Source organism: Micropterus dolomieu, linkage group LG05 (assembly GCF_021292245.1).
Source record: "Micropterus dolomieu isolate WLL.071019.BEF.003 ecotype Adirondacks linkage group LG05, ASM2129224v1, whole genome shotgun sequence".
NCBI lineage: Eukaryota > Metazoa > Chordata > Actinopteri > Centrarchiformes > Centrarchidae > Micropterus > Micropterus dolomieu.
The window spans coordinates 21,457,867-21,479,822 of record NC_060154.1 but is presented as its reverse complement, the minus strand read 5'-3'; the positions used below and the strand labels follow the sequence as shown (position 1 = coordinate 21,479,822).

At 40.9% G+C, this 21,956-nt stretch overlaps 2 protein-coding genes across 3 annotated transcripts; one reads left to right on the top strand and one right to left on the bottom strand.

Moving 5' to 3' along the window:
* Nucleotides 1-1,424: 1,424 nt before the first annotated feature.
* pias4a (protein inhibitor of activated STAT, 4a) lies at nucleotides 1,425-16,143 on the bottom strand. Of its 2 annotated transcripts, none has more exons than XM_046049880.1 (11): nucleotides 16,059-16,143; nucleotides 13,631-14,012; nucleotides 13,408-13,492; nucleotides 13,259-13,300; nucleotides 12,843-12,933; nucleotides 8,363-8,491; nucleotides 6,825-6,930; nucleotides 6,542-6,615; nucleotides 6,242-6,402; nucleotides 5,097-5,248; nucleotides 1,425-4,970 (listed from the first exon to the last, which is right to left on the bottom strand). In XM_046049880.1, exons 1-11 carry the CDS (start codon nucleotides 16,083-16,085, stop codon nucleotides 4,696-4,698), a joined length of 1,524 nt encoding a protein of 507 aa, XP_045905836.1. In that variant the 5' UTR covers nucleotides 16,086-16,143; the 3' UTR covers nucleotides 1,425-4,695. The 2 variants fall into 2 exon arrangements, with proteins under 2 accessions (XP_045905836.1, XP_045905837.1); XM_046049881.1 differs by lacking the exon at nucleotides 16,059-16,143 and adding an exon at nucleotides 15,298-15,953.
* Nucleotides 16,144-19,499: 3,356 nt separating this feature from the next.
* Nucleotides 19,500-21,084, top strand: foxq2 (forkhead box Q2). The gene is made up of 2 exons (XM_046050820.1): nucleotides 19,500-19,979; nucleotides 20,710-21,084. Exons 1-2 carry the CDS (start codon nucleotides 19,500-19,502, stop codon nucleotides 21,082-21,084), a joined length of 855 nt encoding a protein of 284 aa, XP_045906776.1.
* Nucleotides 21,085-21,956: the final 872 nt, after the last annotated feature.

Genomic DNA, 21,956 nt, shown 5'->3' with positions numbered 1-21,956 from the left:
TATTTGTTTTAATGGTAGATAGTAAACACGCCGCGAAGTACACTACTGCCTCCCAGTGGTAACAAGAGGGTACAGTTGATTTGCAATAGATTATAATAATATATAATATTGTAAATATTCAGTTACCTCTTGTTACCAATACCAATAAACTACCGTTTATAATTATTGGTAACAAGAAGGTAGTAAGATTATTTTTTAAATCTTGTGCACACAAGATAAAAAATATATAATATTATGGGACTCCATAGTTTACTGTTGATTGACAATAGATTATATTATTATTGGTAGTTTATAATTATTGGTAACAAGAGGGTACTGTTGATTTTTACAACTTACAATTTATTATTATTTGTAGTTTATTATTTCTGGTAAGTAAAAGGAACTGAAGACTTAAAATAGATTTTAGTGTATTAATATTGATAGTTTATTATTATTGGTAACAAGAGGGAATGACAATAGATTTTAGTTTATAATTGAATAGTATATGGTTGTTTTTGCATGATATACTGCATACTCTACTATATTTCTGTCAGAACTTGAATGCACAACAACAAACATAAAAAAATAAATCTATTTCTGAAACAACTACTAAATGGACCTTGTGGTGTTCTGTCAACTGCTGTAGAGACAGCATAGTCCAGGTGAACCCAGAGTGCATGTATGGTATATGTTGTTGTCAGGCTTTTTCCAGTAAAGACATTTTGACATATCACAGTATTAAAAGCACAGTTCCCTTTAGCTGCTTCACTTTCAGGGTCCTGGTATTGTTCATGCTGGCTCATGGTCACACTATCGTGGCTCACTGGGAACCAGATATAATGTACAAAAAGGAAAGAAAATTGTAAAAATTTCTTATCAAAAAGAATTCTTGGCTTTGGATTTTTTCAGGTCCTGGCTTACTAATTCACACTTCATGCTTTATGTCTACTGGTTATATTCAAAATACAATGTTTGACTTTTCCAGTATTTTGCCATCTGAGAAATGGTCAGAATATTTCAACATATATTCAACAGATATTTGAATTAATAGAGGACTGCTTGCGTGCAGTCATCATACAGTTGATCCACATTGAGCGGCCAAGGAGTTTAAGGCTCTGGCCATGAAGTCGCAGCACTCCTGGCTCGAGTTCAGCGTCCCTTGCATGTTACTCATCCCTTCCTCCTCACATTTCCTGTCAGTTACTGTCTGCTGTCTAATAAGGACCTAATCCCCCCCTCCCAAATTAATCAAAATTTAACTACGACGCCAAGAAAGTTAAGTGACTCAGTTTCACAGAAGGCTAAATTTACACAAGAAAGATTAAGATCAACCTCAGGTAAAGAAAACTAATGTTTTCGATGCTGGAAGATGAGATGCATGTGTCCTCGTGGATCCTGTCCGGCTGAATGCATACGCTTTTCCAAATAAAACGATGGCACACATGTATTTAAGAACTGATTTTAATTAATTCCACACGTCAATAACAGCTGTTAGAATACGATCATTTTAAATTTTACAGTTTTATCCTCAACAGGCATCAAATGTGTCCCCAGATCTGAGCATTTGGTACAAGACATAAAAATCTCCACCTTAACCCGTCCTTCCAGTCCTCTGTGGCATCAGCTTCAGGTGCTGTTGCCCTCAACAGCTTCTTATTGTCAGTTTGCCTATAGGAACAACTGGAGGCAATTCAAGGCTTAATAAAATATTATTTAGATTTTATTGTCTTTTAATATGAACATATAAAAAAAACACAACAAACAAAACATTTACATCATGGATTGTAAGCCTCTGCCCATGCTACCATATGCATTATTATAAGAGATGCCACTACAAAAAGACCAGACCCTCAGCTCTCTCCAGCTCCCAAACAACCTGCAAACACATCTGGCTCAGTTCCACAGAAGCAACCTGCACCACCTCTCATCTTTAACCATAAGGCAAAGAGAATTCAAATAATGGCCTTCTATACCCATCAACAAATTAACTGTAATTTTTTTATGTATAGCAGTTACTTACAAATACAAATTGCCTAGTTCATGACAACTATCAAGAGTTCTTACATTATTTTGCCTCAAAGCACTTCATAAATGAAGATCCTTTTAAGGGGCAGACTGATGTATAACTGAGAAAGTGCCATCAATCAATTTTGTATTGATTATCAAACATTTTTCACCAGTATATTGATTTTGTAAGTTATATCAGTGTCAAAAGGAGGAGGAGAAAAATGGAAGACCATATTTGACTCTACCTGTCAGAGGATGTACTTGCAACAGTGAGGCCCCGGATCAGTGTGTAAATGTCACTTCTCTGTGTGTTTGAGAAAGGCAAAAGAAAACCAGATTCTGTGATAATCTAACCGCAACAAAGGGATGACAAGATAGGGAAGCATACAATGCAGAACTAATCTGAGTCACTACTTTCCCCCCCTCCCAAGTCTCTCACAGTAGAGTAGGACAGCCGCATTTTCTAGTTTCACATTTTCTGATTCCCACGAGATGTTTGAGCACAACTGATCACAATGGTCGGGGTCCTTGATTAGTACTCACTACATGATGCCTTTAAAAGAAATAAGCCATAAACACAGGATGAAGTATCAGATGAAAGTGCAAACAGCTCTAACAACACAGCAAAACCATTTGTCATCTTCAAGCGAATGCAGCTGGCCTTAGGCAAACCCAACGCCTGCACATGCGGCCCGAGTATCCTAATCTGAGGAGCAGCAATCACATACCGACAACACTAGTGCAAGTGCAGAGGAATATTAGTTGTAGGCCTACAGCACGTAGCAATTAAAGTCCGATTCTATTCCAGCCAATAGATGTGACCTTATCTACATCGAAAGCAGGCCGAGGGGGATTGTTGGTTGGAGCGGATCCACTTGTTCCAGACAGGCCCATTTGTAATCCAATCAATGACTTTAAGCTTGGTGGGGTTGCACTTATTGACACTTGATTAAGTTTCGTTGTGTCAGACATGTTGGACCCAACGTAGAAAAGTACTCTGAACTGTGCTTTGACCCAGGTTAGATTCATTCAGAGGAAAAGAGAAAAAAAATAAAAATAAGGAGCATTCATCAACAGCACAGCCATGAGCCCAGACCAATTCCAACAATCAAACCACAACAGCAGAGGCATCCTGCTTTCTGCAACTAATAGCTCCTGTCTGTACAGAACTACAGCCAAATATTATGTAGATTTAACTGTTAAGAGAATGTATAGCAAGTCAATAAATATGATACTTTGAGAGACGGTCACCAAAATGTGGGGGTGGGGGGAGGATGACAGCACTTCTGAATTTGTTCTTTCCCGCAGATTTTTTTTTCCTGCTTCTCGGTCCATTTCTTTTACTGGTAAAAAAAAAAAAAAAAAAAAAACCACATCCAATACACCCAAGGAAATCCTAAATGAAATAAAACATCTTCTCTCAGACTGGGGTATCATCTGCTGTCAAGCTCAGCAAGCCTTAAAACATCCAGCTCCAATCCTCACCACTCGACAAAATAAAGGCACCAAAATCTCGTAACCATATCCTGTCAGTGAATTCTTACAATCCATCTGCGATGGCACACCTGCCGTACAGTAATTTTGATGACTTCCATGGACAATGCTGATATCAACCCCAATAAATCCTGTTATAATAAGATAACTGCAGTGATGTTTTACAGAGTGGTAAAGTTCCACCCACACCTTGTTGCATCACTGACACCTACAGTTAGCTCGGTTATCCACAAACTAACTCGGCCTTCAACAAAGATTTTGTTGCTGCAGGGGGAACAGAGCTGCACGGGATCATGGAATAAAAAAAAAAATTAGAACAAAACAACAAAAATCTCCAGTGTAAAATTGGCTTCAGAAAGACTCAATTCTTCTGTCCTCCGCTTCTTTCTAAACTAGTCTCTGGTCAGTCTGCTAAGTTTTTATGACTGAGGTAGGTTCTCTTTATCTAAAGGACAAAATAAAAATGGAAAGCATCACACACTGAGGCCAGTATTGTGTTCTGCCCTTTCATAACTAAAAATGATAAATTCCTGAAAAAACCTTTTCAAGCTTTGAATTCATTCTCTGAACAAAGAAATAATAACACAATGCGAGAGGTTTAAATTTGCATCACACTCCAGATATCTCTGCCTTGTCCTCCCCCAAATTATCCATGCTCTTTCCATTAGTTGTTTTTGACCTTCTACCAAAAACTTCTGAGGAGCCTCCGTTTTCAACTTGCCTGTTCATCACAAATGTGACAATAATCACAGACGCAAACATTTAACGCCCAACGGCTGAAAAAGCCAGTAATTCCAAGTCAAATACAAAGAGAGATGCGGTGGTAGAGAGGGAGTAGTCTGAAAAGAGGGGAGGAAGGTGGGTGGGGTTAGGGGTGGAGTGCTCGATCCATTCAGTCTCTTTAGTAGAGGCAGGGCGGTACAAATATTCACTGCAAGGTGACGGTTGGCCAAAGAGAGTTAGAGTTGCTTCCAGTGGTGTACAGTACAAGGAGGAATCCTAATCACTCTAGATTCAAGATTCATTAACAGTGCATGTTAAGTGTGTTTGTTTTATCTGGATATAAACCAGAGCTGCTGAAAGGCTCTGACGATTGGGGCGTAAGGGAGGGTCGTTGCATTTAGTGGATTACGGTGTTCCTGTCCTCGAGTTTTTAGCCCCCTGCCTCTCTGTCTCTGTGTGTGTGTCAGTTTATGAGGGGACAGAGCTGTGGGGTCAGTAGGCAGTGACCAGGTCCTTGTCGTAGTTGTATCGGCCCCTCTTTGGGGCAGGACTGTCGGCGCTGTCCTCAGTGTCCTCACTGTCGCCTCCTGCCCCGCCACCTTCCTCCTCAGAGGAGGAGTCAAGAGTCAGATCTACCACTGCACCTCCTCCCGGTGCCACAGCAGGTCCTCCTGTGACTCCAGCCATCCCCACGGAACTGCTTCCAGATTTGCCCGTCAGGCTGGTGCTGCTGTGGGCCGGTGAGTGACCGTTTGCCTCAGGAATGCCTGCAGACATAAAGGCCATTTTAAAATTGATTTATAAAGTGATTCACAAAAGGAAACTAATACACGGGACTTAAAAAAGAAAATCCACACATTGTGGAAGTTAAATTAACAGGGTTAGACACTTACATATATCAACAACAGGATACTCCGGTGTGTTGCTGCGTTCTCTTTCCCTGTCCCTCTCCTTTTCATCTCTGATGGGTCGCCAGGAGCCATCGGTTAAGTACTCAATCTCCTCAATGTCCTCACTCGTCTCTTTCAGGATCTCAGATAGCAGCCTGAAATGCATACTGCTGTTTAGAGTCATCTCACAAAACAGATTTCGCACCAGAAATCTGTTTTGCATTCAATTCAAACATTATTAAGATGAAAAATCAACAAAATAGGCTTGAATCCTTGGCTGTTCTTTATTATCAACTGAAAATTGCATTAATTCCTTATATTTTACAAAACAGCACTATAAACTTTCAGTAATTAAACTGTTGAAACTGACACCTACAGAGATCAGTTAAAAAAACAACTTTCAAATCCAAGCTTAAATTAAAAAATGCAAATGTACCTCAACGCCAAACTGTAACACAATGCTTTCAGTCTTTGTGAAAGTAAGGGAGTGCCTGTGAGAGTTGCTTAGAATTGTCAGGAAACTACACGCCCAAATTGTTGTGGATGAAAATATTTTATCAACATGGATAAAATAGGACTGCAGGCTCATCTGTGTTTTTCCTATGGCATGATTAATTCACTATTCTGTTGGTGACGAAATACCATAAAGAAAAGACAAAATGAAACAGCAGACTGATCATGGATACATTCATTCATTTTGCACCTGCACAGCACTTTACACTGTCAACAAATGACTGTAGGTGTCTTCAGAATCACTTGCAGCAATGAGTGCTGTGTAGAAATAAAAGTGTTGAGCCCTCGACTCCCACGATTACATGGATTTCAACTTCTATTATAGCCTTGCTACATCACGTAAATCAAAGAGTCAACAAAAAAGCCCATTTAAAGGATCAAACCTTTTGGAATACAACCTGACCGCAGGCGTAGAAATAACCCCCCTCTTATGCCATGCAAAACATTCAAAGCTTTTACAACGAAAACATCATGCATCAAGAGTCCTTAAAATGCCCCCACATCTGCACAGCTTGAATTATTCACCCCAAGCTGGCTTGATAGCTAAAATTACGAGTGTAAATTTTCACAATTTACTAAAAGGAAGATGGTGCTGCAGGGGTGGGACAAGTCAGAGCATGCCTCTGTCTCCTTACCCATCAATAGTGAGCAGCTCAAAGGGAGCGGGCTTGTCACAGACGGGGCAAGTCCATGTGGGCTTCTTCTCATTCATCTGCAGGAAGAAGACTGCGTCGAAACACTGAAGATGAGCACAAGTTAAAACTCGACACGGCACACCGAGCCTCATCTTCACCAACTGGGGAGAGAGAGACAGTTAGAAAATTTATGAATTTGTGAAACTTGCCAGAACAACTGAAATAGAAAATGTGTAGGACAGTGAAGACTGGCCTACCCACATCTTAATATGTCAGGCATTATGATGAATGCATACTCACTGGACAGATGAGAGAAACCCGCAGGCCTGTTGTCGCAATTTCACTCTCTGGGTCAAAACGTAGTTTATCTTGGACTATGGATAAAATGGCAAACAAAACATCATAAGTGATATAAGAGGTTCAGATAACAATGTAATGTGTGAAATCAAACACAATCCAGTCCTACCAAAATTGCATTAACAAAAAGTTCAAGTCAGTGACTTGATTGAATGGAGTGTGTAGTTTTCATTCCATTCTTAGGATTTCAAAGAGAACTTAGGCAGAGTACAGAGGTAACACTTACTGCGTTCACGACAGCGTTCTGCACTCTCGACAGAGCAGAGTTTGAGCTGGCTGAAGAGGTCTGCCGCAGTGAAAACCCTCACTAAATACACTGCCACAGAGTACCGCTGGAAACACACAGATTCACAGGTTGTGAGAACATATTTCAAAAAGGTGTCTGAAGATTCTCAGTCATCCAGGTCATAGTAATCCAAGGTGGGTTTAAATCAAGGGCAACTGGACTTCGTTGAAGATACTTAAAGACGTTTTGCACAGAGGTTAAATAGCTGGGATTCAGTCAATCAGAACCTGAAGAAGCATCTTGGATGAGGAGCGAAAAGTCTCAGAGAATCTTTAACCAAGTCCAGCCGTCCTTGATTTTATTTCTAAAGGCTACCAACAGAGCAAAGACACAAAGTGAACCTAAAAAATAAAAAAACTGAAACATAACCCTATATTTATTATGGAAAGTAAGATCTACTTGGATTCACCATTCTCAGCATATGTTAGAAGAATTAAAGAAATCTACCTTTTAGAGCCCTCCAGATTATATAACTGTATTTAATGCAAAATATTCTCTTACATTATATGGGTCAATTACAAAAGTCACACATCTTAGGAAACCCAACACAGCAAATTCTTTCTATTAAAGAATTTTCCCTATCTTTTGTATCCTTGTTATAATTCCCTAGACACCAGGAGCACGTTAAAAAAATGTCTATTCTTAACAAAACCACCAGATTTTGATGGACTGAAATACCCACAACCCCAACCACAAGGTTATGGACTTGCATTGATTAAGTACGCTGAGCAATCAATTTTTTATTCTCACGTTCCACATCAAACAACCCCAAAAATGGTTGGTTTGCCTCAAAATCATCTTAGGTTCAACACACACACACACACACACACACACACACACGCTGCTGTCTGTTTAAAACAGCAGTATTTCAATCATGCGGTGGATAAAAGGAGGGTGTCAAAATACTGTAAAGACCAGCACTCCTCTCTCAAACATTTTAGGAAACACTACAAAATTTAAACAAGACTAGAGATTTTCTTAACTCAGCTATTCAGGCGGGTTTTATGCAGGCTTACTGTATGCTATCGTGATAGGGCCACCTCAAAACTCTGGGATAAAGAAAACACTATTAAAACAAGGAAAAACAGCATGCATTAAACGGTTTCTTATTGTTTACTTTCAACTTTCATGTTGCTCATCCCTAATTGGTTTACACAAAACCTCTAAAGGAGAGGGTACCAACAGGGGTGAGTGTCAGCCTTCGAGCTGTTTATTGGACCCAAATTTTAGAGACAACAGTCAAGAAGCTCGTTAAAGTAGTTCAGCTCTTGGCCATTGAGAGCTTTCTTGTTCAGTTAAACCATTCACAAATGAGTGGGACCCATGAAACACTTCAAGAACTACAGGTCCCAGCTGGTACTGGTGCACTGTGTATCTGTCAGGAGGAGCTGGACAGATTTTCTGAGTGAAAGACACCTGTGCTTGCCACCACCTCCCTGAGCTTTGCCAAAATGCGAGATTCAGCATCAGACTCTGACCTTGCCAAAGTTCCCCCAGGTGACAGTGACTCTGTTGGTGACATTGGAGAGATGCAACCAGGGAGTGATGTTCACAGGACGACAAGGACGACGGGGTTCAACGCCAGGCTTATTAGATGGGTAATAGCCCTGTAAACACACAATGCAAAACAATAATGTAAATTATTCAATATATTATCTAAATCAAAATGTTTGTTTAAATGACAGACATCAGAATTCCCTCTGTAGGGCTTAGATACAGTTTAAAAGACAAAGTAGTTGTTGGGCTCTACATTGTGACAGATGCACAGTCATTTTTTTAAACTGTGGGGCAAAAGACACAAGACAGAGCTGCTTGCTGGCAAAGAGTTGTGCGAAATGGAAGTAAGGGCTTAGTTCTCCTTGAGCAAAACTAAAGGAAGAGCACTGAGCAAGCTGCATGCGAATATTACATTACACTCTCACCTATTGTGTTTTTGTTTTCTGCTCTGCACATGCAAATATGTCTTTATTTATCCATACATCCAAAACAATAATTTGAAGCCTCCAATGTCAGGTTTTACGCCACATTTATTACATTACAAACTCAGCCAATGTCAAAAGGTATGGGGGAGCCTTTTATTCAGCACAGTTACCCAGCTAAACTTATTAGAAGGGCGGGACTATGTGGATTCCACTAAGGGAGTCCTTGTACTTTCCAAATCAAATAACAACACACTTGCTCTTAACATAACAATGATATACACTGCTCAAAAAAATAAAGGGAACACTAAAATAACACATCCTAGATCTGAATGAATGAAATAATGCTCCTGATGAGGTGCTCCTAGACAGTCTGTGGTGCAACGTGGCGTTGGTGGATGGAGCGAGACATGATGTCCCAGATGTGCTCAATTGGATTCAGGTCTGGAGAACGGGCGGGCCGGTCCATAGCATCAATGCCTTCCTCTTGCAGGAACTGCTGACACACTCCAGCCACATGAGGTCTAGCATTGTCTTGCATTAGGAGGAACCCAGGGCCAACCGCACCAGCATATGGTCTCACAAGGGGTCTGAGGATCTCATCTCGGTACCTAATGGCAGTCAGGCTACCTCTGGTGAGCACATGGAGGGCTGTGCGGCACCCCAAAGAAATGCCACCCCACACCATTACTGACCCACCGCCAAACTGGTCATGCTGGAGGATGTTGCAGGCAGCAGAACGTTCTCCATGGCGTCTCCAGACTCTGTCACGTCTGTCACATGTGCTCAGTGTGAACCTGCTGTCATCTGTGAAGAGCACAGGGCGCCAGTGGCAAATGCCAAATGTCCTGCACGGTGTTGGGCTGTAAGCACATCCCCCACCTGCGGACGTCGGGCCCTCGTACCACCCACATGGAGTCTGTTTCTGACTGTTTGAGCAGACACATGCACATTTGTGGCCTGCTGGAGGTCATTTTGCAGGGCTCTGGCAGTGCTCCTCCTGCTCCTCCTTGCACAAAGGCGGAGGTAGCAGTCCTGCTGCTGGGTTGTTGCCCTCCTACGGCCTCCTCCACGTCTCCTGATGTACTGGCCTGTCTCCTGGTAGCGCCTCCATGCTCTGGACACTACGTTGACAGACACAGCAAACCTTCTTGCCACAGCTGGATGAGCTGCACTACCTGAGCCACTTGTGTGGGCTGTAGACTCCGTCTCATGCTACCACTAGAGTGAAAGCACCGCCAGCATTCAAAAGTGACCAGAACATCAGCCAGGAAGCATAGGAACCACTCCTTTATTGGGGGTGTCTTGCTAATTGCCTATAATTTCCACCTGTTGTCTATTCCATTTGCACAACAGCATGTGAAATTGATTGTCAATCAGTGTTGCTTCCTAAGTGGACAGTTTGATTTCACAGGAGTGTGATTGACTTGGAGTTACATTGTGTTGTTTAAGTGTTCCCTTTATTTTTTTGAGCAGTGTACATTCTCTTCATCGTTCACTTTCCATTTTCACAGAGTGGAAATATGTACACCTGTATGCTGAACTAGAAAAGAAGACAAACGATAAACAGGAAAGGAGAGGTGGGAGGGAAGACCAAGTGTTGCCACCAAACATCATACAAGCCTTCCCATTCTCTTCCTACAGTATGAAATATTAACTAATATTTTTGTCTAATACTTAAACTGATCAATACAAAGACTCAAAGAGAAACCCAGTCTCTCTGTCTTTCCACTTAATTTACAGTTTATCTACTCCAACTTGGCTGACGTACTCCATTATTTTTCTTCCATCTACAGCTTTCTTACTGGCTACAAGGAATTATTTGATATTTGTCATGTTTGTGTCGTAGGGGTGCAACGGATCACAATAGTCACGGTTTGGATCACATTACAGTCGGATCAGGAAAAAAAAAAAGATTAGGGTTAAATTATTTTTACAATGTGCTACTTTGGCTCTGATGTAGATGCCTCTCTGTCTGTAGTCACCACTCTGTAGTCTCGCTCAATGTCCCGTCCACAGCACTATATGATTAGTTACACATGATGAGTAATAGCCCATGCAGCAGACGGGCAAAGAGACCGGAGCTACTCCAGTGAGCGAGCGGAGCCGTGTGTCAAAGGGAAGGCAGCAGATATTACTGAACCTGCAATAAACATCACAATCTTATGATCCATTTCCATGATGACAAGCATGCCCAGTGTAAAAATGCCCTAAATCACAGCCTTTCACTCAATGAGGCGAAAGTGACGACTTTTAAACCAGCAAACTGACTGTCTTTTCGGTCTCCTCCAGTGTATTTTGACATTTCTATGATATTTCATATTTTTCTGAGTCATTTCCTTACAATGTTGATTACCCACATAGTTCGCCAAATATTTTTTGACAAATAGCTTAATTTTGTGCTCAAAGTTGCAAAAGTTGCTTAGTTGTTAAAACGGGGTGGTGACGTATGACTATAGTAATTCAATACGTCATACGTCAATCTTCAAGCTTGCGCAGGCGCACTGTCATGCCTCGTTAAAAAACTGTCACGCCTCAAGTCAGAGCATCAAACCGATAGACATCGAGCTAGCTAACCAATTTATCATGTAATTTACTTAGAACTTACAGTAGGTATGTCTCGCTGTGTCTGATTGTCAGTTTGTCTTTTTAGTTTAGTTAGTCAAGTTAACAAAGTTAACTAAGTTGTAGTTAACCAGGTGTAGTTAGCTAGCATAGTTATTGCAGAAAGTAGGCTAACAGAGGGTCTTCATTTTATTTTTTGTTTTCCTCCTCTTGGTTTAGTGTGTTCATTTTCATTATGGCATTTGTGCGTGCGGTGTTGGATAACAGATGACAGAAAACGCCTCGCACTTTCACCTGCCACCGTCTTATATACAGTCTGCAACACGCATTTTACTGACTGCTGTTTTACCGATGCATCAGGGGAGGCACTTACCAAACCCCCGCGGTAAAGTAAGCGCACCATAAAACGTAGTGGGAGTTATCGTGTGCAGTGCGTGACAGGACCATCGACTGTATGATTGATAACAGCTGATACGCGCACACTAGTTTCTATCATGGGTAAGTAATAGCTACTCCTGCCAGACAGTAAAGTGCACTAAACTTTACACTGTAGTGATGTTAACACAGCATATCGTGAATGAACACTCCAGCCGGTCAGTGTTTGGTTGTCATGGTAATGTATTATGTCCGACTATTAACCACACCCCCATTCTCTGTTAGAGAAAGAACGTTCACCAAAAACGGCAGTTAAAACTGGCTGGAGAGGGGCTTTAACTGCAACTCTGCATTGAGATTTACAGATGCATTACTGTAAAAAGTAACAGCGGCAGTGTTTCACAGTATGATGGTTAAACTTTGCAATGTACTGTGCTGGCGGGGGGTCGGGGGTTGTTACAGCTCATGGATCAACTACGATCCGTTACACCACAGTTTGGTTGGTCTCATCTATTACTAAGTAATATGGTAACTGTAGAGCTGTTAAATTAAACAGTAAATGATCACAGTGTCTCATGCAGTTGTGTTGTCCGCCACCGCTACTACATTTGGCTTGAAGCTTGAGCATCTAAGACTTGAGTTTTCAACAGCAGCCTTTTGAATCGTAAAGCTGCCAAACTCCCATTTTTGTTTTCATAAACACGGATTTCGGACTGTTGTCTTTCCAGTTTAAAATTGTGATGACACACCTTATGAACACAACATTGCAAGACACTCATCTTGGATGTTTTAGCTTCCTACCAGCACTTGAACACATGACACTACAGCAGTTTGTAAGCCATGCAGAGAGTGCCAGCTGGAATTTAACATCAGTTAACATCCACCTGCATTAACTTGAATAATCCATCACTACCATACATTATGATGCTAGTAAATGGCAGTAAGTCCGACAGTAACACCCAAACCTGTGACCGTACTTGAAAACAAATGGCTTACAGTACTGACTGAGGACATTTTTTTAACGGGAACAGAACAAAAGCGCAGCTTTAGCCATGTTTGTGAATGCGGGGCTTGTCTTTTGGCAAGTGAATCAACTCACCGGCACATGACAGTAGGACTGGTTGACTTTGACAGCAATGTTGGGAGGATACTGGTCCTCCTGAACACCAATGGAGTCTGTGTAACAGATTCTGCAACAGAGAGTGATACGAGAGAGAAAGGTTATCGTAAGAATGTGTGACTGTTGAGCTAATCAGCATGACAGAATCTGTCATGTCTTTCAGTGCTTCAGAACCAGACTGTTCATATTAAAGTACCAGATATTCAATTTTGAAAGTAGATTATGGGGGAGATTAAAATACTATTTGCACATGCGTGGTAAACTATTTTCCTTGCTCATCTGTGGGATAAATTCAGATTAACAGCACAGTCACTGGCAGAACCAGCACATTCCAATCCAAATAATTGTGAAATATCAATGTTTCAAAGTTTCAATGTGAATTGGTGGAAACTTACCTAAGAACCACTTGGATTGATCTCATTCCAGGACGAATCTCACTAAGACAGTAAAAAAGGTCACAAATTAAAATGAGCTTAAGTTACAGTTTGTAAATTAAGCTAATATTAGCGGTGCAGACCTGGGGAGAATTTTTGCATTGTCTTACCTTGCATTTCTGACCTGGTCTGCTTGGTTTGGTGTTAACTCAAATATGCATTGACTGTCCTGCAGTTTCTCATTGTTCTGGGCAACTGTATACATGTGTAGAGAAAATCCATCACAAAATCAGCACAATATGGAGTTGACTTGTTTAGTTAAGGCCATAACATTTCTACGAAACGACCGATTTCAATACAAGGCTACAGATACGTGTAACTATATGCACTCACTTAGCTCTGTTGGTGGCAACAGTGTCTCTAAAGTTTGGTAGAAGGGCAGCGGCACAAGCTTGACCTCTGCTGCAGGTGTGGGGATCGGTTTGGAAATGCCGTTGAGGTAGTCTGCGCCCTGAGAGGTGGCAGTGGGGGAAGAACTGAGGGAGGAGTAGGCAACTGGGACACCCTCTGGACGACGTGCCGCAAGCCAGCCAGATGTTTTGGGGAAGCGTGACTCGTAGAGCTGCCTGACGTTCTTCAGAAGCTCTGGGCTGTATTCGGTCTGCACTAGCCTCAGCGCACGCCCCACCAAGTCCTGTTTCAGCCCGCTTTTGCTGCGACCCATTGAGGCCAGCAGCGTCTGCAGGTCTGAGACCCGGAAACTTTTGACCATGTTCTACAGAGAGGACAAGACAAAAAGATAAGAAACACAATACAGAGACAATTAAATTTATAAACGTGGAAAGATTTCAGTGACAACGCCATGAATTTAAGTCTAGACTCATTTTGAGGGCCAAGACTCAACCCACAGCGTATTGACCCTTAATTGAAATACAAATCCATTTTCTATCACAGTGCTAATGGTTTTGGATTTCTTCTACTTCTGACTTTTCCCCACAAAATTCACAACTTATCATGTTTTATTCTTTCCTAAATTGTTGCCGTTGTTTTGAAGCTATTCGCAGTCCAAATTTCTAAAAGTATCACTTCCCGTGAGGAAACATCATTGTCTACCAGTGTGTCTGACGCTGGAAAATACCTTCCAGCACCTGTGTTTATATTCTGTGAATTTCCCCATAAAACGTATCAAGTTCTAAAACATGCTCTGATGGGAAAGGTCCAAATGAATCAAACTATTTAATTCCCTGTGGGAGTTCTTCACCAAATAACCCTGCTAATAAATATGCATGTGACAGCCTCCATACAATTATTTACAATTAACCTATATGCAGCATTTAATGATGATGATGATGATGAAGCAGTGGCTCAAAAGGTGGATTCCTGCTAAAATTAGCTTCTGTCTTTAGTCACTTTAATCCTACAGAGGCTTGAACTTGACTCGTAATTAGCTGGCTACAGCAAGGACTCACACCACCCCTAATTCTGACCACTTGCATAATGGCCTGGTCATTTTCATTCTCATGTTCTTATGACTGCACCTCTGCATATCACTGTGTTACATTCACAAATCATTGTCATGTAAGGACAGATAGAAACAACACGATCCAGCTATAACTTAGTATAAGCCTGAAAAGTAAAGGAATAGACTTGGACTGTGTTTAGCTTTGGGATTTAAAGTGAAATGTTAAACAAGACAGGTTTGAACAAACAATTAAAAATATATGGGAAAACCTTTATTTAAAATAGAGACTGGTATAGCTTGCCTTGTGCGATGTTTATAAGTATACCAAGATCTGTTTACAGTCCCATGAGATAGAATACATCTTAAATATAAAACTAACCAATTTCTATAAAATGCAGTTTAATTACAGTATATCCCATACGGGCGAACTCGTTTCTCCAGCAGTGACAACCAAACTTAAATCATATCAAGCAGAGGTTTACTATTTGAATACAGTGAATAAAAGTATAGCCACGGGGACAATCGTCCGATTGACTCGCCATAATCAGTTCACATTTCGATTAGCTTCACTGAACTTGTATACAATTACGTTACTTACATAATAAGTGGAATCGGTTATTTCAGGACAGGCCACACCAGACAAAAGGGCCAGTTTATTTGTACACAAATGTTGTTAGCGTTAGTGGAAAAACCCAATCCGTCTAACGTGCTTTAGCTTTGTCTGACACTATTGAGTCGGACTCAAGTGACACAACTGCTTTGTATCTAGATTACATTTTCACAATAACGCGACCGTCCGAGATTCTGATGGACATTTAGTGCAAAAATGCAGCCATTAAGTCAGCAGCGTAGCGGTTTCTTTAGCCTCACTTGAACATTACCGATAAAGCGAGCGCTAATCGGCAGGCTAGCTTCACTCCAGGCTGGGCTTTTGGTATTCAATCGTGGCATCTGGACATTTTGACAGGTGCACAGCTCCGTAAACTAACTAACGTTAACTACGTACCGACATTATTTAAGCCAAATAACGTCAAATAGTAACGCGCCGAGAAGCTTGATAGCAGAAAACCCCAAAGTGTTTTATGGTCGCATCATTCATTTTCGGTGTCTTCCTTTAGAGCCAGCATGATGCTAGCTAAACCAACGCACTTGCATAGTTAACACCACCTAGCAGGCTAGCTACGTTAGCAGCAAAATCTAGTTCGTTTTGTCGTGAATGTAAAATGCTACATTTGTAAGAGTACAAACTCTAGACTGTATTCGTACAAAGCCCCCAGTTTCCCCACAACCGGGCTGAGTTTCAAACCACACTCCCGCGCCCGTCTCCCATCAAACCAAAGCTAGCCCAGCTCTACTTGCCATCGCTTCCACCAGTTCGGCCGCCATCTTCGTGCAGCAGTACCGCGAGAGTCAGAGACGACGGCTAGTCTTTCACCAATGAAACGCAACGCCTGTTTTGATAGAAGGATGGCCTCAGCCAATCACAGCGCGGTTTTAACCAGATTCCGAAGCGCTACATACAAACTGGGAGGGACCACAGTGTTTTAAAGTTACAGTACAACTTTTTAAAAACACTAAGAGACAGGTCTCATCTCCAGAATAGGCCCCAGTGTCTATTAATGATACCACGTGTCAAAGTTTTTTAATACCCATGATGTTTTGGTTTTATAGTATTGAGGTATTGCGAATGTGTGTCTTAAAAAATGACTAAATTCAACGTCGATGTAAAGCATGGTGTGTCAAGTGGACTGGGTCGCATGGTCTGTTCAGTTCCCGTCCGAGCAAAATACTCCGTTACAGGTTCTGCACCGAGCCGTGAGATGTGTAGTTAATGCTTTGTCTGCGGTTAGGTTCATAACAGAATTCAAATTAGCAATGAACGAAATACTCTTACACGTCAAAGTTTAACAATAGTCATACCCCGTCTAAAACACAAATACTATACTGTGTCACGCTTTTAGCAAAATTGTGTGTGTGTGGGGGGGGGGGGGGGGGGGGGGGGTATGGTAAAGACACAATTATACTCCCTGTGATCCAGCCCTGCTTTTCCAAAAGCACCTCATATGTGTCAAAGAATAGCCTCATGGAAACACACAAATCAATTGAAGGAATTGCAGTATCGTGTAATTACATGGTCTGTTTTGTTTTGGCTTTACTTTGAATGTCAAACGTCAATAAAACAAAACTGTGTATTCAAAAGGACAGCAGTTTTTCCCGCCATGCTGCTGGATGGAAAAGGTTATCTATGATTATAAGTTATCAATAAATAGGATATTGGAAATATAGGATCCTGTTATTTTCATACAGCTGTCTAAATTTAGTTCACAAATGCTGACCCAAATCGCAGCTTGGTAGTTCTTCACAATGCAGTCTGCTATTTTTTTTTTCAATTAATATAGCTTATTACATTATATAATACAATAACACTTGCAAATATAAAGGCAGCATAGTGCTCTCTGCTGTGTATGTACAGTATTACATGTTATATTATTTAAACAGAAGAGGGCAATATCGTCCATGATCTGACCCACCTGTCATTTAAATCAGTCTCTCACTAAATCTGACAGAAAATTATCAGATCTATCCAGATACTGTACTATTACTGTTATCTGGGCTAGTGTGATGATGTAAAATGGTGTGTGTGTGTGTGTGTGTGTGTGTGTGAGTGTGGGGGGGTCTCAATCTCTACAACTGACAGTTCAATATACAACACGCCCATCAGTATAAACTCATGCACACAGACACTGTTAAAACTAGATCTTTATTTGTTTCAGATCCCACATATTTAAATAATATTTAACATCAAAACATAACATTTTCATTAATGGACATTGAATATTTTGCATTTGCAATGTTATTCAGTTATGAATTGTGGTGTTGAAAATTTTATAAATGTTTTATATGACTTTGATCTTACTTGTGGGGAAATTAAAGGTGGATTTTGGGTACACTGGGAATCAAGTGGTGAAATAACACCACCTTTTAAGATGGATTAGGTGCTTTAATCCTCATAATTGGTGAAAAACACTTAAGGACCTTTGTCTTTTCTTCATTGTAAAAACTCAGTTCACAGAACAAATTATTTAAATTATTGAAATGATGGCATTTTACATCAACAGTGTAAATATAAAACCCACAATTCATGTCAACATCAAAAAGTGTAATTCACAAGGGTCTGATGTGGAGATATTTGAACTGTGTATCATAACAACATAAACAAGTCTACTATACTACTTCCAGCTATAACCATAGGAAAAAAAAAAGTGACGTCAATGCATTGTCGACATTAAAATATTATCACAATCAATCAGAATCAACTTTATTGGCCAATGTATGTGTACACATGACTCAAGTTATAAGTTTCTCATGATGTACATACACACAGAACAGTTAACAGAAACATAGAAATAGACATACAACAAGAAACATGGAAAACAAAGCTGAACACAGATAGGTAAAAATAAAGTATACAAGTAGATGAAAAATAGATACAAAAAATAACACTGACTAACAACATACAAGTCAAGTGTTCTGTAGATTGTAAACAAATACAAAGAGGAAAGCAAATCAAAACACTCATTATAAAATGTAATAAGTAAAGTTTAATTAAACACAGAGATAAAGTCTGTAGTAGAGTCCTAACACATGAATACATATGACACAATTAAATAATACAATATAATACATTACAATGTAGTAGTGCGGAGGCTTTCAGTTTTGATCTCTGAAATGGATCTTATAAGATATCTGAGATTATAATTGTTGAACTCACTCACAAGCAGAAAAAACACATATTTTTTTGTGAATGAACAAACTTAAACATTTCCAGTGGCTATTAACAAAGTAACAAGAAGTGTCTTTTATAAAAATAGTTTACAAGAATTAGTCACAGGAGACACAAATTACAAAAGGGTAATTTCTACAACAGCAATTTAACAACAGCAAGTCATTTGAGTTTTCACACATATGCTTTACGGTTCTGTTACCTTGTAGTGATTATCAATGTCTGCACAGTACATTCGTGCTATTTCCAAAATATAAAGAGATTGAATGTGTTTTGTCTCCAAAACATTAAACGTGACCCATTAATTACTGCTCTTTGGTAATTGAAGTAATTCTTTGGCCACCATTACCATGGACAAAACAACTTTAACAGGATAACACTGGCATTTAAAAGGCCTTTGATTCTACAGCATCCATCCTCTGCACACCACGTCTTACTAAATCTTGAGTGTTTAATCTCCCGTAATTACAAAGATTTGCTTCAGTTAATAAAAATAATCCGCCTCAATTGAGACCCCCTACCTCGACCTCCCCTGTGCCTTCTTTGCCCCTTTCTGTGAGGGATAAATTCACAGTCATATAAATAGAGTCACCTTCACAACTGTGAAGCACAACTCTTTCAGGATTCAGGAGGAGGCTGTTGGATACTGAGAAAGTATTTTTGATCGTCAGCGTGAACATTAAATTCAAATTTGTTGCTAACCAAAGTAGCCGTATTTAGTCTTATAGACTGACGTCATTTCCACAGGTTAAGATTGTGTTGCTCGTTAGCGCGTCAAGGTTAACAACAGTTGAGAGGCTCATCTTTATCTGTGATCTTGTCAACAGTAAGACTTCGGCGGAAGAAGCCAGGGGCATTGAAGCTTTCAATTTAAGAAGGGTCCTGCACTTTAAAACAAAATAGCCATGCTTTGAAACTCAGACACCAAATTCTGAGCAGACTTTTGGGAGAGACACTTTTAATTTATCACCTGATTCTAATTCAACAGCCAGTTTGGAACCAATTAAACCTCTGTAATGAGTCTGAGGTATCTTAATTCAGAGATGACAATGGAGGACAGAAGCAGCCGCACTGGCGGCAGAGAAAGGCTGGGACTGAGCTTCACTATTGACTATCTTCTGTTCAATAAAGGAGTCAAAGGTTCCAAAGAAGAAGCGACAGGAAGTCGTACAGCAGAGCAGATAGCGAACAACATGCCAAATCATCAGAATCCTAAACCCGAAGAGGTGGAGATTCACGCTGAGATACAGGAGAAGCGGCTACAGAGGTCAGAGACTGAAGAAAGGAAAGTCAAAGAAGAGGAGGGGGATGAAGAGCAACAAGAGGAGGGGGAGGAGGTAACCACCACCAGCAGCCCAGAGAAGTCTACGGACAAACCTAACCAGTCGTACATTGCACTCATCTCCAAGGCAATCCTGGCATCAGAGCAGAAGAAACTGCTGCTATGTGACATCTACCAGTGGATCATGGACCACTACCCTTACTTCAAGAGTAAGGTACGTTCAGTCAGTCAGTTTTTTTGTGTTATTCTTTTTACCTAGCGGGCAGAGATTAACATGTATGGCACTGCGAGAAAACAATAGTTGTAGTTGCGGAGGAATTCAGAAAGTCAAATGGATTGATAATGTGAGGGGACATCTGTCTGTGGGACTCTTTTGAAATGAATCATGCTGTACTTTATTAACTCATCACAGCTACTGCTAAGGCAATCATGAAACGGATAACGAGAAAGCGCGTTTGCCCAACGTCTTCGGCATGTTTCATTCAATTGCTGAAAAAAATAATGTGGCAGCCATTTTCACAAGTGAAGCGACCTACTTGGCGCAGGTAATCTGTCTGAGTGGTTAGGCAATTAGGTGCTCGCAGGGACACTAGATGATCTTCTTGTTGGCAAATTCACAAATAAAGTAATCCTGTTGCTAGGTTGCAAACTGCCTCTGCCTTCACCAGGTGCAACAACAGATTGGACGTAGCCTAATGGATTAAAGTTGATCACTGGTTTGACGTGCTAAAAAGGTAACTTAGGGTGTTGTCTCTTACTGCAATCATATAATGTCTTGACACGGAATCACGCATCCTGCCAACAACAGGACAAGGTGACATCCTAAGGAGGATCAGTGATACTTAACGGCCACCTATGTTAATTTTCAATTGGTGACTCTGTTTAACGCTTACTTATAGGTTTTGGGTTTTAACCAGCTTTCTTTTCTTTTCTTGCTCCAACAGGACAAAAACTGGAGGAACAGCGTGCGTCACAACTTGTCCTTGAACGATTGCTTCATCAAAGCAGGCCGCAGTGACAACGGTAAAGGCCACTTCTGGGCGATTCACCCATCAAACTACCAGGACTTTTCTAACGGGGACTACCACTGTCGGAGGGCGCGGCGGAGAGTACGCAGGGTGGCAGGACAGCTCCACCATTCCTCCCTAAACTCCCCCTACTACCCCGCCCTTGCGCGGGCCCACAGAACGACCTGTTGGTGCTGCCCTCAAGCCCAAACATTCCCTCTGTCCTGCTTGGCACCCAGACTCTACTGGCCGTGGTCCAGTGTGCAGCCACAAGTGGGGCTCCACCCAGGACTGCGTGCCTCTATACCCTGACAGTGAATAGTTTGTTTTATTATTGAGGTATACGGTCTTATTTGCTGATGAACATATCATTAGGTGATGTTAAACTTGAAGTGGACTTGGACAATGTTAATTATATTCTGCAATCTAAAGGCAAAGTGATTTTAGTACGTTCAATAATTAAATAAAGTGTATGAAGCTACTGCACTACTTTGATTTGTATTCTGAACATTTTTAGGATAAAAATAATAATAAATAATTTGTATATAATCTCATTAAATTGTATGAATTCAATCAACACCTTGTGATGTTTTTAATCAGCTGCCTCAATTGTGTTTTGTGTATGTGGGTGTGTGTGTGTATGTGTGTGTGTGTGTGTGTGTGTGTGTGTGTATGTGTGTGTGTGTGTGTGTGTGTGTGTGTGTGTGTGTGTGTGTGTGCTCGCACTTGCCTGTGCGTGCAGATAGTACGAAAAGTGAGCCCAATGCTAAAATACCACCCGGTGTTAGATGCTAATTAGTCAAAGCTGTCGGGATGCAAAATCTTTAGCCTTAAGAGACTAAAATTGGGCTTTCCAAAGCCGACTCCCGAGGATATGAGGCCAGATAATCTGAGCAATCCGAAATAGTTTCAAGAAATGGGGAAGCTTATCACACAGTGTAATCTGTAACCACTGCTGCAGAAAGAGGATGACCACGGGAAGTCAGGGATGAAGGCAGCAGAGGAAAGGGAAGGATGCAGGGAGAGGGAGGGGAGGCTGATTTATTGGAGAGAGGTGCGAGGGATTTTTTTGGGACTCAGTGTTAAGAAGGGGAGCCAGTCGGGGCAGAAACATACCCCCTCTGAAATAATGAAAGATATACTAAAGTTTACACTGAACACAGGGTCACTGTCAAAATCAATAA